Genomic DNA, 15065 nt, shown 5'->3' with positions numbered 1-15065 from the left:
GTATTATTTTGAGCTTTGATAAGAAAAGGGCGTTGGGTTGGTAACGGCAGGTAGCGTTGGGGAGTTCTTGGGGCGGCTGGTTGCTGATGAGTTGTCGATAGGCGCAGGAGCAGTGATTTTTTTCCCTATTTTATTTTCTTTGTTACATCAAGTATGCTCATTTCCCAATTGCTCTGTAGATTCGCGGAGATCATTGGCGATCCTCTACTCGGCCAGCGCCGTCCACCCTTGCTGCTCTGGCAACTTACCCCAACTACCGAGCCTTGTACTCTCAGGTATATTAGCGTCAAGCGGTTCCCTCGAAGCTAATTCTCTATGGTCGCTGCCATGAGAGACGCTTTTGTGCATGCACAAACTGTGCTGTGGAGCCACTGTCATTTAATTCCATCCACGAAGTCTATGGCATTTATGAGCGCGACGAGACCACGGAAATGTTGCAATTGCATAGCACAGCCGAGCGTACAGCATGGAGACCTCCTTCTTACATTAGACGTTGGTCCTCATGTTGCTGCTGCTGAAGTTGTTGTTAATACGGTACTATGTGGGGCCGTTGTAGCCGACGTTTAAGCGGTATGCTCTCAGACTGATTTGGTAATGAAGAGAGGCGGGAGACATCACGCTGTCACGGGAGAGCCGGAGTCCTGGATAGATTTAACGGTTTGCCCATAGAGTGTGAGAAAGAGTTTGTCGAGTTCCTTGGCTGTCTTAGGCCTCGAATATTCGTGCATGCCCCACTTTCACATACACATACACATCCCGGCTCTCTTCCTTTTCCCTTCCGTCATGGCTTTCCAAACACATATGTATGCTGCATATGCTGGAAGATTCAGCCATAAAAGCCTTAACCCCTTGTGGGTATGAGGAAACGGGCGCACCGGCCCGGCTAACTGTCATAGATCAATGCTCGAACCAGCGTTGAATAGCCTTTCCAACCAAAAATCCGAACCACAACGAGAACCGGCTGCATCGCGTTCGAATAGGCGACCTGACTAGGATGAACGTCTGTACGTCCTCGAAGCCAGGGAAGACGTTTGCCAGGCATTGGAGAAGTCCAATTCAGTCCCTGCTCATGACAGCATCCGTGTTCAGCATGCTTTCTTCCCTTAAAGCAGGGGGACAAATAAGGATCCACGGCATCTTACCCTATCCCTATTGCCCCTAGCTCAATCAGTCATCCTCCCGCAAGGATGAGCCTTGTCCATAGTGGTAGGTACGTGCGGAGCTGCTTATTATAACCGCGAGTTATCCATATTATTTCGGCAATTAGATCATATCGCTCCACGTGTGGAAAAAGAAAGAAGATCGATATTCATGGATGCCATCGACAATGGCAGCTTGATGCCCAATTGGGAAGCCAGCTGCGGCCATGAGGTTGGAATTAGTAAGCTAGATGCCAGGCCCTGTTTAGGTAAACCTCCTTGGCGAAGGCCGTGGTGTGGGAACTGATCTTGATTGGACGCTGGAACTACAAATGCACACTCAACGCCTGTACCCAGCGCCCGTTGGTGCTCACGCTATTCATGGATAGATAGCGACTCCCATCGTGTTTGACGCTTCTTGAGATCGTGATTGTTCTGTGGTTCTTGCGAACTATGGTTGCCCCGTGTCGCTGGGCTAAGTACTCGGGTTCGAGGTGTCGCGGACCAGGTACACATAGCTCTGAAGCTGTGATCCTAGGGCCCCAATCTGGTGGTATCGTCATGACAATGGCATGTATGCGTGGTCTGCCCCCTGCGGGAAACAGGCTGAACGGACAGAAATCAATCCCAGGACTCCAGCACTGACCTGGGGTTTCTCAGGAGCAGAACAGCGGAAACAGCGACTGATCGGTCTGGCACTGCCATTCTGAAATTGGGAGGAAATTCCCGCCATGGACTCCCTTCTTCTGGGAGCGACAACGCTGGCAAGTGGTTGGCTATGCAGCAGTGTGGGGTTAGCCTGGTGATTTATCTCGACCGCGGCTAGATCCCGATTATAAAACGGCATATAATTTATCAGTGTCCCTCCTAAGTCTCCTTTGAGTTCATTCTTATCATGGCGAACTAATTGTTATATCCTCCTTTCTCTCTCTCTCAAGCTTGTCCTAAAATGCTGCACCTACGCTCGTTTACAGCAGCTGCACTCGCCCTCACCCTCGTCTTTCTCCAGGGTGCTGCTCCCACATTGGCTGCTATTGCAACCGCTAGTGTCCCCGTATCCAGTTTGACTCATGACGTCGAGGGAGATTTTTCAGTCATTTACTACGGTAAAAAGAACGCAGAATCCTTACTTGTGGGAAATGACGGGAGTGCGGCAACCGGCGGATGGAAAGCCTGGAAGCTCGTCACCGATCCCACCACCAATACCCTACGGGAGCATACAGCCAGTGTCCATGGACGCACCAAGGTGATAGGCGTGATGTACGATATTGGGGAGAAGGACATTATTGTTTCAATTGCTGCCACAGACTCCGTACTGCGCGTTTACGAGGTTGCCGATCCCGGAGAACAGCCCTCAAACCGGAAGGTCATGTTGGGCGATTGGTCTGCTCTCTGTCCATGGCGCAGCCCCAAAACTGGAAATCAGTATTTTTATTTGTTTGGAAAGAAGCGGGCGGTGCAATTCATTATCAGGAGGGAGGGGAGCAAGTTTGAAATTCTCGAGGTCAGTCAATTGTGCTATGACGAGGTCTTGTACTGAACAATACAATATTTTATTTTTTCGGATACTATTGCTTTACCAGGACCAAAAATAAGAGGATCAAGAAAGACCAATTGTATGTATTCGTACATACGCCTGTGCTAACATTAGTGTAGGTTCAAACATTCGATCTTCCTGTCGAGCCAAACTCCTGTGCTGTTTCTCCCAGGGAAGGGACGGTCTACTTCTCAGCTGACGATGATAAGACTATCTACAGCTTCACAGCCGAAGACTCGACGACGGCTCCTGAAATTACTGTGCTTGGAAAAGCTGAGGATGACATTACCGGATTGGCCACATACGTTACCGAAGCGTCCATCTACTTGTTTGTTGCCAGTGGTGATACCATTGGCATTTACTCACCAAAGCTTGAGCTTCGGGGAACCATTGAACTCACCAACACAGAGGATATCGAGATTGAAGGCTTGTCAATCGGCCAGTCGAAAAGTGCTAACCACCCTGCTGGCCTGCTTAGCTATGTTTTGGCATCGAAAGCACGGAAATCGTTCGGTGTTAGCTCTTTGGAACTAGCATTTAAGAAGTTGGACCTCGAAGTCAACGTGAAGCATAACCCACGCCCATCAAAACATTTTCCGAAAGGAAATAAGCATAACGGGTTTGAAAACCGTGATGGCTCACTTTCTTGTTTCGCAGGATTTGCTGGCAAGAAATGCTTAGACTTCACTTGCAAAAATGATTGTTCAAACCGAGGAAAATGCGTTGGACCTAACGTATGCAAATGCAAAGATTCCTGGAGCGGACCGGATTGTTCATTCCTCCTTGTGGAACCGAAGTTCGAAACAGATGCCAGCGGTCGCGATGGAGATGACCCCGCCATTTGGATCTCACCGTATTCTGGCAACAAGTCAATGGTTATAACTACGACAAAATCCTCTGAGGGAGCGGGGTTGGCTGTATTTAACCTCACAGGAAATCTGCTCCAAGTGATGAAAGCAGGACAGCCAAATAATGTAGACGTTATCTACAGAATGAAAGCTGGTCAAAGGACTATCGATCTCGCATACGCAGCTTGCAGAGAAGAAAACACATTGTGGTACGAGCAAACTTTAGCTATCCGCTGACAGCTTATCCTCCTCCCTCAAGAAAGGCTTCAGTGAAGTAAACACTGCTAATCCTTCTCCCTCAGCCTCTTTGAAATCACCCGCGAAGGCCTCTTAGCTGAAATCCCTGGCAGCTCGCAGCCCACAAAGGACGGCTACAAGGTCTACGGTTCCTGTGCCTATCGTTCCCCCAGTAGTAGCAAACAATATCTTTTCGTCAACTCCAAATCCTCCGAATACCTCCAGTACGAACTGACAGTCTCGTCTAATGGCACCTTGTCTACAACACTCGTCCGCAGTTTCACCGGCGGCTCAGGAGGCCAGCCTGAGGGATGTGTTGCGGATGAGGACGCTGGTGTCATTTTCATCGGCGAAGAAGCTACCGGTGTATGGCGCTATGACGCTGAACCCGATGGCCGCAACGAGGGCACAATGATCGCCCGAGCGGGCGATGGAACTCTCTTCGCGGACGTTGAAGGCCTCACGCTTGTTCCTGGAAAGACCGCGTCGCAGGGTTTCCTGATCGTGTCGTGCCAGGGTGTCAGTGCTTTCTCCGTCTTCCGTCGCGCGGCACCCCACGAGCATGTACTCACTTTCACGATTGGGGTGTCGAGCGACGGCCGAATTGACGCAGTGTCAAATACAGATGGCGTGGCTGCGGTGGGAACGTGGTTATCGGCTGATTTCCCCCATGGACTGATCGTTGTGCATGATGATGCGAATCAGCTACCTTCACGTGGCGAGACGTCACCGTTGACTAGTTTTAAGTTGGTGAGCTTGAAGGATGTGTTGGGTAATGAGGCGCTCGCGGATTTGAAGCTGTTGGATGAAGTGGACAAGGCATGGGGATTAGATAGGCTCCAGGTGGATGAGTGCAGGTAGCTGTAAGAGGCGGGCGTAAATGATACAAACAGAACCTCGGAGCATTGGAAAAAAATGACTGGATACCTGGAGTTGATGTTAGTGTTTATCTTGTAAATATATCATATCATCATCGATATTCTTTATGTATGTTATAAATCGATATTTCTATCGACTCTTCTCCCCTACGTTCTCGATGCATGTATGGTGCATGAAACAAATATGCTTTCATATTTATTTGTCATCCAGCTGATCGGGCCAACACTAAACTTAATATGGCATACGAGATGTTGACGAGAACTGGCTCTCATCTCCACAGACTCGACCAATTGTCAATGGGTTAAGACGTGGCTGGCACAAGGGCCGGTATCACCACCGAGCTGGGCCAGTCCTGTTCCCTAGAAGCTGTGAGGTTGGACTGAGCACCTGTTCCCGGCGAATAGTAAATATAATACACAGAGGCAAATGGCCAAAAGAGGATGCGATTGGAATAGCGGCCAGGTCTATACGGATCGCATCGTTCCCTCCTTCGTTTACCAGTCAGACACTTCCGGACCATCCTGGAGTCATGAATCGCCCTACCTACCGCCTGGGTGGGAAGAAGGCAGTCCCTGCGGCGCCAATTCGTTGAAGCACATGGCCATGAGAAAGACCCTTTTGGACCAGCGGCTACTTACGACCCTTCATTTTGAGAACTTTCCTTGGGAGCTTGCTAGATACTTGTGGGATTGTTTAGGGCGGTGGTGAGCAAAGAAAGTCCTTCGTCACCCTTTGAGGAACCTTCCGGTTTTTTATCTTGGAGAGCTCCCCTTTTGACCCAAGCTTCTTTTTTTTTTCTAGCGAAAGGAGAACCTTGCATCTCTGGAAAATATTCGCAACGGTATATCCCTTGGAGTTTAGGGAAATAGCACCGTTTTATTCGTTGAAAGCGTCCACTAAAAAGATGCCTCTCCGCGACTATTCCCGGCTGATTCACTCCCCGTCTCTGAGATGGGGCACGGTTTTTACCATCTCGACCCACCATGCAGACCTCCACGACCTCGTTGAGGTATCTAAAATTACCAACTTGGTGGCTCTGGATATCACTACCCCTTCTCTTGCCCAATCCACAGCCGGTCAGGATGACGACGCACCGATAACCCACTTAACCGATCGCGTCGTGAGGAGCTGGAGCGAATTAGCCCTCGCCGGTGAAGCTTTCAAAAATCTACGGGTATTGATGCTGCACGTGCAAGCCGACATTTCCCTGCGCGTTTTCTCATACCTGGATCAGTTCCCTTCACTCGAGGCTCTGATTATCGTAGGCTTCCCGCAGCTTGCCGACGACAGCGCAAAGAATGTGGGTCGGCAGCATGGATGGAGCACTCGTAGAGTCAATGCCACCAACAGAACCATATACGAGTGCTACAAGGCGCATATTACATCTGCCAACTCTGCGGACTACTCGGAAGGATCAATGATACGCTCACTGCCATTGCTCGAGTTTTCCTTAGGAGCCCCCGATGTGAGAGAGTATGCGAAGAAGCAGCACCAATCGGTTTGGTTTCATCGGCAGATCCAAAAGTCCAATTTGGAACTGGCGAATAGTAGAAAAAGAACACCCGACCCCGACATCAACGGGCCGGCGAGGAACGACGTGAAGAGACTGCGAGGCAAGCCTGTCCCAAAGGGCCAGAAAGGCATCAACATGGCCGGTTTGCTAGCAGAATTCCAAAGGTTTTATATATCCCTCCCCTCCTGGTAACTCCCTTAGTAAAGTCAAATTTCCCCAAGACTAATGACATGGCTAGAGGAGGCTGATTGGCGGAGGTTCCCGTGCACGACCCAATTGACCACTTAATAAGGACCACCAGCGAGATCAGATGGATGCGGGGTGGATTGACCAATCATACTAGTGTTTTTGTGACGCAGTCTCGATCTCAAATCTCACGTATGGTCTGTTTGGCAGAGTTACGATGGAGCTACTGCGTAGTATTCAAGGAATCGCCCCATCCCCAGCATGCACATACAGTCATATTAGTACACCCCTTCGCCTTCTTCCTTTTTGATTCGTGCTGGGATTACGAAGCTTTTGGCCGATTCACGATGCCTGAGGCACTTGAAACTTAGTTTTTTTGCTCTGTTGGCGCCAAAAAGGAATTGATTCCCGAGGTCTCAGGACGGCGATGCCTTCCCCGCGCTTGGAAGCCTGCCAACGCATCCCGCAAGACAGACTTGACGGGGTCCCCACTCGCTTTTAAGTTCGTGATAGGGCAGTTAGGGCATTGTTCGGCAATTCCCATTTCACGACCCACGAAGCTTGGAAGTTGTCTGCCAAAACTCGACCTTCCACGGCCTTCACATGTAAATATCTGTATACTACTAAAATATGTGAATTGGTGCACGTCCAACCAGACTATTCAAGCCCAACTCAAAAGCTGTGGGAAGCAATCATATAGATTTGTTCAAAATTGAGGTTTGCTGAAGTGTGGAGCACGAGCCCTGGAACCCAGGCCAGCTAAGCCGGATCGGGCAAGACGGCCCCGGCTGCACCAGCCAAAGTGCGGGCGATGACTGAACTGTGATATCAGCGTCCAGCAGCATCGCCCAATTCCCCGTCTGTCCTCTCCTTTGATGCTCCATGTTCGGGCGCGTTGCTCTCCTTTTGTCTTTCTGAATATAGAGGCGCCCCCAGCCGTGACCTCCATGCATTTTCTGCTGGGGATTCCTGCCTGCCCCTCACCTAGCTAGCCGCCTTGAAAGTTTCATACATCCACACCTCCATTTCTATACCATTTTACAGAGTGCGATATGGCAGACCGCGGCAGCCGATCATCCGCGGAGGCTTCCAGGGACTCTCGTTCTAGCACAGATTCACGCTCCCCAACTTCTAGCAATACGCCTTTCCGTCTGGCCTCGATAAGCCCGCTACAACCGCGCCATAGCTTCGGTGATTCGTTACGTGCTTCCCCATCCTCTCCCAGAGCTCGCCGACAACCATCACTATCCCAATCTGCAGTGCAAAGCCTCATCGATAATCCGCCTTCCGGAAATGCGGCAGATCCGGCCTTTGCGGGCCGTGATTGGACCCAGATATCGGTTGGCGAGCTGGTCACCCCGAGTGATCTTCACTTTGTAGAAATGGATACGGGAATCGAGGAGGCCACGAATGTATAGTTTTTTCATTTCATCTCCTACCAGATTAGCCGAAAAGTAAAAAAATCCGCCATGTTTCCAGTGCCCGCTGATAATCTGTCCCCTGCTCTTTTTTGCTCTCCTCTGTTATCCGCAGATCCTGATCGACTCCGGTTCCCCTGTTATTTTAATCCGCGAAAAGCCCAAAGATAAAACTGCCATTGGCACATTCGATTATGCGGATCTCAATGCATATCTACTGCTTGTGGTAGGATTGGTGCAACCAAGCGAGGAGCATGTTGCGTCCATGCGAGAGCTGGCGAGAAAAGCCAGAGAAGGGAAGGAAATCCCGCTGAGAGACGTGAAAAACCTGGGCCTGAACGTACCCATCACGAGCCTTACTCCCGGCGCCAGTCTGATGAGAGCGGTTGAGACATTTGGTGGTGGAGTTCATCGGGTTATCGTTGCGAAAGAAGATACAAACGAGGTTGTGGGTATCTTCAGCCAATGGCGGCTTGTGAAGTTTCTGTGGGAAAACGGGCAGAGCTTTCCTGTCATCGATCAGCTGTATCCGCGGTCTTTGGCAGATCTGAGGATAGGTTCGCAACAGGTAATATCGATCAAGTATGTGCCGGTGATGTGCCGTTAACCCTCGCTCTGAAAACCTGCGAACAATTTGCTCTCAAATAAATATCCTAACAGTTTCTATAGCGGATACAAGCCACTATCCGAAGCCTTGGAATTGATGAATAGTGAAGGGATCTCCTCAATCGCAGTCGTCGACAACCAACTCAACGTCGTTGGAAACATATCTGTTGTTGATGTGAAGGTGTGTTTCTGTAGTTATACAAAGCTATTACTATAAGTTATGCTTGCACTAACCCCGAACTCAGCTACTCACCAAATCAACATCCCTTCCTCTCCTAAATAACACTTGCATACATTTCATCTCTGTTATTCTATCAACCCGCGGCATGCATGAGGGTAAAGACTCGTATCCGGTTTTCCACGTTCACCCTCAATCGACGTTAGCCCACACAGTGGCAAAGATAGTCGCTACAAGATCCCACAGGTATGGCAGGCGGCAGTATCGGGCAATTGTGTCTTTTTTGGCTAACAAATTTAGGATGTGGGTAACCGACCCTCAATCGCCGGCATCGTCAGGACCTTCCACTCCTTCCCACTCCGCCATTCACATCCCTTTGAACAGCCCATCCGTCATACCTCTGTCGCCCCAATCGCCTCCTGCAGCTCCATCTACGTCCTTGCTCACTCCGGGAACCTCGTCAAATAATACTTGGAGCCTCCCCCCTCCCACTACGCCGCACCTTGCGCAACCCTACCACTCGACGCTGATATCCCCCGCTGGCCCACCACAGTCGATGTCCACATCGATTCCAGCCGCCTCGCTACCCGGTGCGAGGCTGTCTGGCCACCTCGTTGGCGTGGTAAGCCTAACTGACATTCTCAACCTGTATGCCCGTGCCAGCGGGCTAAGCCCCGCCGACCCGAGCATATACCGTAGTCAGCGAAGGCGAAGCAGTAGCTCGAGCCTAGGCATACGGAAAAGTGGAGATATCGGGCGGGACATCGGTAGGGATGTCTGGAACCGTGGAAGCACTTAGGGATTTTCAAAACTCAGAAATCATAGCTAGCCTAGATCCCCCGCCCACTTCAGCCCCCTGTGACTTTTTTTCTTTTTTTGCTTCTCTGCTCATCAATGCATTTTCTTTCTTTCCTTTTTTTTTTTGTTCTTTGTTTGCATTGTGGGTTGTCGAAAGGGATTTGGAGAGCAGATATTTATTGGCCCTCTCACATGTTTAAGCGAGAGTTTGTTGCGCAAGACCCTTGTCACCCGGCGGTTCTCGAGGTCAGCCTCCAGCTTCTTAGCTACAATAAATCAACTGTGAACTAGTTCATTGTTGAATGGCTGATATAACTCGCATGAATGTTCATTCAAAAAATCACTATATTTACATACCTGTCTCTACTCACTTGCAGGTTTAAAATCTTACATAATACCTGCACCAGTGAGTGAGTTGGTTACTTAAAAAAGCAAGTTCAAAGGATTCATACAGAGTCAACATCTCGCCTCCACAAGTCCACCCATCAAGCTCAAGTTAAGCGGGAGGTGGGTCGACAAAAAGCAGCCACAACAAACCTCCCCACATCGAATGTTCGGACCCTCTTGTTCAAAAGAGAGAGGTGCGTGCCTAGCGCACAGGCAGGTCCTTCATCCGCCCGCGCAATCAAAGCTCCCTCACTAACTACTGAGTATAGTTTAGTTTATAATATAAGCTCCCAACGCCCTGGGGACTTGCCAATAACTCATTGGAGCATGAACTCAAAAGAGTTTCCAACTACTGTAGGATGGGATGGGAGGATAAGTTCGGCGGTTTGAACCAGCGTTCAAAACTTTTTGGTGCGGGTCCGTTGGACTATTTTTGTCGTTGCTTGCCGAGATTCTTCGTCAGTCGTTTTGGCTGGCAGTTCATAACCGTTCCTTGTTTCGGCGGACGAATGGAAAAGGAAAAAGAAAAGAAACGCAAAGAAAGCAAAGAAAAGGGAAGGAAAAGGAAAAAGAAAGAAAAGAAAAGAAAAGAAAACAGAACGAAAAAACAACAAACACCCTTTTGCTTTCTTTAGAAAAAAGCAAAGGAAAACAAACCCGCATGCCAAATGGTTACTTATTACCTTCTTCTGTAGCTCAACCCATACCGCTGGACCTTCTCGGCTTTATCATCTAAGCACCGGAAACCACATCTCATCATTCTCTGGAGCGTGGAAGCCCAGACCCGCAGTCGCCGGGCTCTTCCAATCCAATCAGCGCCAAAATGGCGGGCTCCCTCCCCGCCACCCCCGAATCCATGATTCTCGCTGGGGATCGGTAAGAACTGGCGGCTGTGGGTGTTGCGCAGGCGCTGTAGGGCGAAACAACTTTAATTTTAGAGTTCTCCAGCAAGGGGGGCCGTGAACCTATTCCTTGCTCGTCGTTCGTCGTCCGTCGTCCGTTCGTCTGCTGGTAACTACTGTATTTTATGCAGGTGATTGTCGACTAGTTTTGTTTTTTGATCGTCCCGGGGACCATCTGCAGTGCATATATAACTAGTGAGGCACTTACTTCTCTGTATGGAAAAAAGGAACAAGGAAAAAGTGAAGACAAAAGAAGAAACAAAACAAAACAAAAAAAGGCGCGGGAGGCGAGCGGGGGCTTGGGTTCAACAAAAAAATGAACGAGACCAATGAAGAGAAGGATTCACCTCCGGGTAACCATTGCATTTGCTTTCTCCTCTCCATAGGACCCAGGCAAAAGGAAAAAAGAAAAAAAACATCCATTGCATGAATGCTTCGTTTATCGCCATTGCCAAGAGAAACGTTGTAGATATTTGGAAGCTTCCCCCGGCCAGGCAACGAACGGCTCATCGAATCAAATCGACTATGCAGGGCAACATCGCCGAACAATGAATGGACGTCCATTTTGGGCCCCATACGGCCGAGAAAGGCGAATGAGAGAGAAGAACAGATTCTTCATCCTCGCTTCTACCCTTTTTGATTGTGGAAGCGGATTTCAAGGGAGTAGACGGTGGCGTGGGAAGTCAAGCGGGGGAGGTATCAAAATGCAGCGATTCGTTTTTTTATATATACTCTTTTCCTCGTTTTATTTTTTTCTTAGCATCTGCCCCGCCGGTAAACTTTATTTATATATTTTGTTTATTTATTTTGGTTATTCAATTCCGAGCATGCTTTCCGCTTACCGTGTTCCCAAAATGGAATGGAGATCCAAAGGAAAGAAAAAGAAAAAAAAAGAATCAAGAGAAGGAAAGTATGAAATAGTGAAAAAAAAAGAAAAAAAAAATCCACATTAAAAACTATTTGCTCCCTACATACATGCATCCACACATAGCCTATATAGCCTTAAACATTTCCTGTTTTCTGTTTTTCCCTTTAAATCATTCCCTTCTCTTGAATCTGCTTCAAATGACCCGCTTCCCAATAGAAGCTAGAAGCGGCGGGGGAGGAGACAAATGAGTCTCGACTTTCCCTCTTTCCGCTTCGGTTTTTTTCCGCCTTCGCCACACAAATAACCATAGATAGATTGCAGACTGATGCGATTGCGCAGTTGGAGTATCATGACAGATATACATATAGCAAATACAGCAAATATGCATGTCGCTCACAAAAGGTATCAGGCGTTGTTCCGGATATGTGGCGAGCAATGAAACAGTAAAAATGAGATAGGCTAAGAGCGTCCAGCACATATAGCAGAAAGTCTCAAAACTAAAGTATGGGTTAAAAAAAAAAGGGCCAAATAAATAATTGATGAATTAGAAAAAAATAAAAGAATTAAGCATGGCGTGGTGCAAGGACATACGTAGCGAGCCTTGGATTAGGAGGTAGGAAGAAGGAAAGAGAAACAAAATTTTTGATGGGCTCTCTCTGGCTTTATTATCATCACCCCTCTCAACATGGGAGCTATGGATTATTCTCAAGGACTGACTTACGGACAAACAGGCTTTCCGCATAGGGAGTATACGCGCTTCTTGAGGTATCATCTTTGCTCTGAATTCCCGGATGGCTCAAGGGGAAATCCCAACATACAAAATAAGTCAAAAAGTACAAACTAAAAATCAAAGGCGGTGAGGGAACTCAGGTTTCCCTAGTTGTAAGAGCTCACTATACAGCTCTCTTTGATAAGAGAAAGTAAATCGGAAGCTCCAGCTGAGTGAAAATTGTTAATAGAACAATTGCTAAGAATGCACCAGGCAATGTGAAAATTAACGCAAAGGAGAAGTAGGTAATGAGTGATTTTATATAGCTGTTTTCCCTTCCCATTGCCAGAACCAGGGAAAGGAAGACACAAGAAATATCAAGGGAGTATTAATGAGAGTATCAATAGAAGTAGGCATACGGAGGAGAAGGATATGAAAAAAGCTAGTGCTCCTGCCCTTTGCTGTTCGCGAGTGATCAATTAGAAGGTGGATACACCAAATGGGTCGGAATATTCATATTTGAGAAAGGCGTTCTCGTCAGAACACTCGTGGGAGGCAGTGTTGAGTTCGAGTCCATTGACGTCTGGGAGCGCATCTTGGAAAAAAGATGATGTTTCTGAACCCACTATTTCTTCCGGGAAAAGGTCGTTGTTGTTCATGATTGAATTCTGAACATATTCACTCAGGCCCATTGGAAGGGCATTCTGGTCGGAAAATCCCTGCTTGACAACCGGCGAAGGAAGAGAAGGGTCAGCAACACTGGAACCCGAGGTTGTCATTGAACCTGCCGAAGAGCCTCTGGAAACTGGGGATGTTCCATGACATGGAGTTTGGATCATAGGGGCCTTGGTGTTTACTGGAATTGGTGTGCACTGGATGAGAGGGTCGAGAGTTTGGTTTTCCATCTCCTGGAAACTACCTGAAGGCAATTTATGATTGTTTGAGTTTTCAATGTTAGAGCCGGAAGTAGAATTTTTAGCGGTGGCGGAATTCAGTGCGGAAGTGTTGGCACCCCAGTTATATTCAGTGCCAGTGCCGGGATAACTGCCGGTAATGCCCATCCCTTCAGCCGGAGAAGTGACAGCAGAAGAATGAGTATAAGGCATACAGTCAAAAGAATTCATACGTATAACCTGGTTCGCTCTAGATTGGGTGTTTAGACGTCGAGGGCGCGGTTGCTGGATATGTTGATAGGACTGCCGCCGAATATTTGGGGCTGGTTTAAGGGCCGAGGTTCTTTGCTGGTTAGTTGGGGACCCTTGCTGCACGGCTCGATATAGCTGTTGAATATTGGAATGCGGTCTTGTAGAATCGTTCCCTTGCTGTCGGGTTTGTTCCAAGTGCTGCTGCCACTGCTGCTGCTGAGGGGAGTGCATCACGGGATAGCTAGGGACAGACTTTTGCGGGTGAGATTCCGGTCGCATGGGCGACGATCCAGCATGATGTAGGTGTGTAACAGCAATGGCGGGATCCGAAGCCACTCTTCGGTTAAGCCTGTTATTTTGACCGTTGAAATTGGCGATTCCTTGACCTTCATAGCTGGGAGCGTTGGGTGAAATGGGTAGAGAATTGGGTCGTCCATGTGGCACTGGGGGGCTGAACGGATTATTGAACATGCCCTCCACACCTGGTAAGCCATTGAATCGGTACATTGCCGGATCATATACGCCCTGAGGTGATATTGGCCCTGCGTGGTACGGATTGGGTATGTTACCGTTCAGCTGTGAGAAAGATGAATTTGCATGAGGTTTGGCAAAATTGGCCAACATGTATGGGTGTAAGTGCACATCCAATGACTGGGACCTGAGCTGAAGACTATCGATGTGACACCGACGTTTTCTGCCGTGCTCATCATCTAATTCGTCGTACATCTCTTCCCTCTCAACAGCTTCCATGGTGATACGCAACCCCTTCCCAGTTCGTTCCTTGTGAACTTCTGAAGCGCGCAGCGCGGACTCAAACCGAGCTTCCATAGTCCTGTCTCCTCTCCTGGAGGCTGCGATAAATGCCCTTATCCAACAGTTAGGTTTACTCAGGAACAAGCATGATCAACGAGTGAAAAGACTAACCTTTCTCGATTTTCCAACCGCCGTTTAACATCCTCTTTCTCTCTTGCTTCTCTCTCTGATTCTGTCTCATGTCTACCCTCCACCTCCTTGGTGTCCCTGCTCTCTTTAACGCGAGTGGAAGTGGGAGAGGCCATGGTTATAAAGAGTCACCGAGGAGCAAGGAAATTATGATCTCTGGGGAAGGGACAGGAAAAAGGCACCCGGGGGTTGAGTGACTATTGATATGGCAGCCGTCCGAATCTGAACAGGAGAAGAACAAGAGAAGGTTTCGTGTAATAATAGAGGGAAAGACAGCGTTTCCTGGAATATATAGATGAACAGGGCGGCAGGGAGTAAACCGTAATGCAGTAACCGAGCGGCCTAGTTTCTTTGGTCTTTCTGACATACGGGGGAGCTCGAAGAAAAAGCAATAATTTCCTCCGATGTGGATTCGGGAGATCTCCTTGGTTATTGCATGGGGGATGAAAAGCAACAAGTTATGACGGAGATGAGGAGACAAAAGTAATAAGGAGGAGCAGTGGGGAGTGCGAAGTTGCAGGTACGCCAAGAAAGCAATACTGGTGGTTTAGGGAAGGGTCCGGGAAGGAGGTCGGGACCGAAAAGGATTTCGCTAGTCCAAGTCCCACCTTAGACTTTCCGTCGTAACCACGGTTCGCAGGATATCTCCTACCTAGACTCTGATGGGCCGCGAGCCGTGTGGGCCCTGTAGTAGCTCGTGCTCTACACACACGGCCAGCCAGAGCCGGGGCCCCTCCATCCACCTCCGCTGCTCACCAACAATAACGATTATT

The 15065-nt window shown here is 48.7% G+C and overlaps 5 protein-coding genes across 5 annotated transcripts; 3 read left to right on the top strand and 2 right to left on the bottom strand.

Annotated features, from left to right (window-relative positions):
- Window positions 1-537: 537 nt before the first annotated feature.
- Window positions 538-1844, bottom strand: HCBG_02428 (uncharacterized protein; the record flags this gene model as incomplete). The annotated part of the gene is made up of 3 exons (XM_045429477.1): window positions 538-641; window positions 1480-1745; window positions 1786-1844. The coding sequence occupies 3 exons, from the start codon at window positions 1842-1844 to the stop codon at window positions 538-540; spliced, it is 429 nt and encodes a 142-aa protein (XP_045289372.1).
- A 244-nt stretch (window positions 1845-2088) lies between these two features.
- Window positions 2089-4622, top strand: HCBG_02427 (3-phytase; the record flags this gene model as incomplete). The annotated part of the gene is made up of 3 exons (XM_045429476.1): window positions 2089-2643; window positions 2796-3733; window positions 3827-4622. 3 exons carry the CDS (start codon window positions 2089-2091, stop codon window positions 4620-4622), a joined length of 2289 nt encoding a protein of 762 aa, XP_045289371.1.
- A 922-nt stretch (window positions 4623-5544) lies between these two features.
- HCBG_02426 (uncharacterized protein) lies at window positions 5545-6345 on the top strand (the record flags this gene model as incomplete). The annotated part of the gene is made up of 1 exon (XM_045429475.1): window positions 5545-6345. The coding sequence occupies one exon, from the start codon at window positions 5545-5547 to the stop codon at window positions 6343-6345; it is 801 nt and encodes a 266-aa protein (XP_045289370.1).
- A 1046-nt stretch (window positions 6346-7391) lies between these two features.
- HCBG_02425 (CBS domain-containing protein) lies at window positions 7392-9340 on the top strand (the record flags this gene model as incomplete). Its single annotated transcript, XM_045429474.1, has 5 exons — window positions 7392-7751; window positions 7918-8339; window positions 8427-8544; window positions 8609-8787; window positions 8842-9340. 5 exons carry the CDS (start codon window positions 7392-7394, stop codon window positions 9338-9340), a joined length of 1578 nt encoding a protein of 525 aa, XP_045289369.1.
- Window positions 9341-12255: 2915 nt separating this feature from the next.
- Window positions 12256-14711, bottom strand: HCBG_02424 (uncharacterized protein; the record flags this gene model as incomplete). The annotated part of the gene is made up of 2 exons (XM_045429473.1): window positions 12256-14215; window positions 14275-14711. The coding sequence occupies 2 exons, from the start codon at window positions 14406-14408 to the stop codon at window positions 12685-12687; spliced, it is 1665 nt and encodes a 554-aa protein (XP_045289368.1).
- Window positions 14712-15065: the final 354 nt, after the last annotated feature.

Source organism: Histoplasma capsulatum (assembly GCF_000150115.1).
Source record: "Histoplasma capsulatum G186AR genomic scaffold supercont2.3, whole genome shotgun sequence".
Taxonomy (NCBI): domain Eukaryota; kingdom Fungi; phylum Ascomycota; class Eurotiomycetes; order Onygenales; family Ajellomycetaceae; genus Histoplasma; species Histoplasma capsulatum.
The sequence above is the reverse complement of the archived record's forward strand: the minus strand, read 5'-3'. Positions and strand labels throughout refer to the sequence as shown.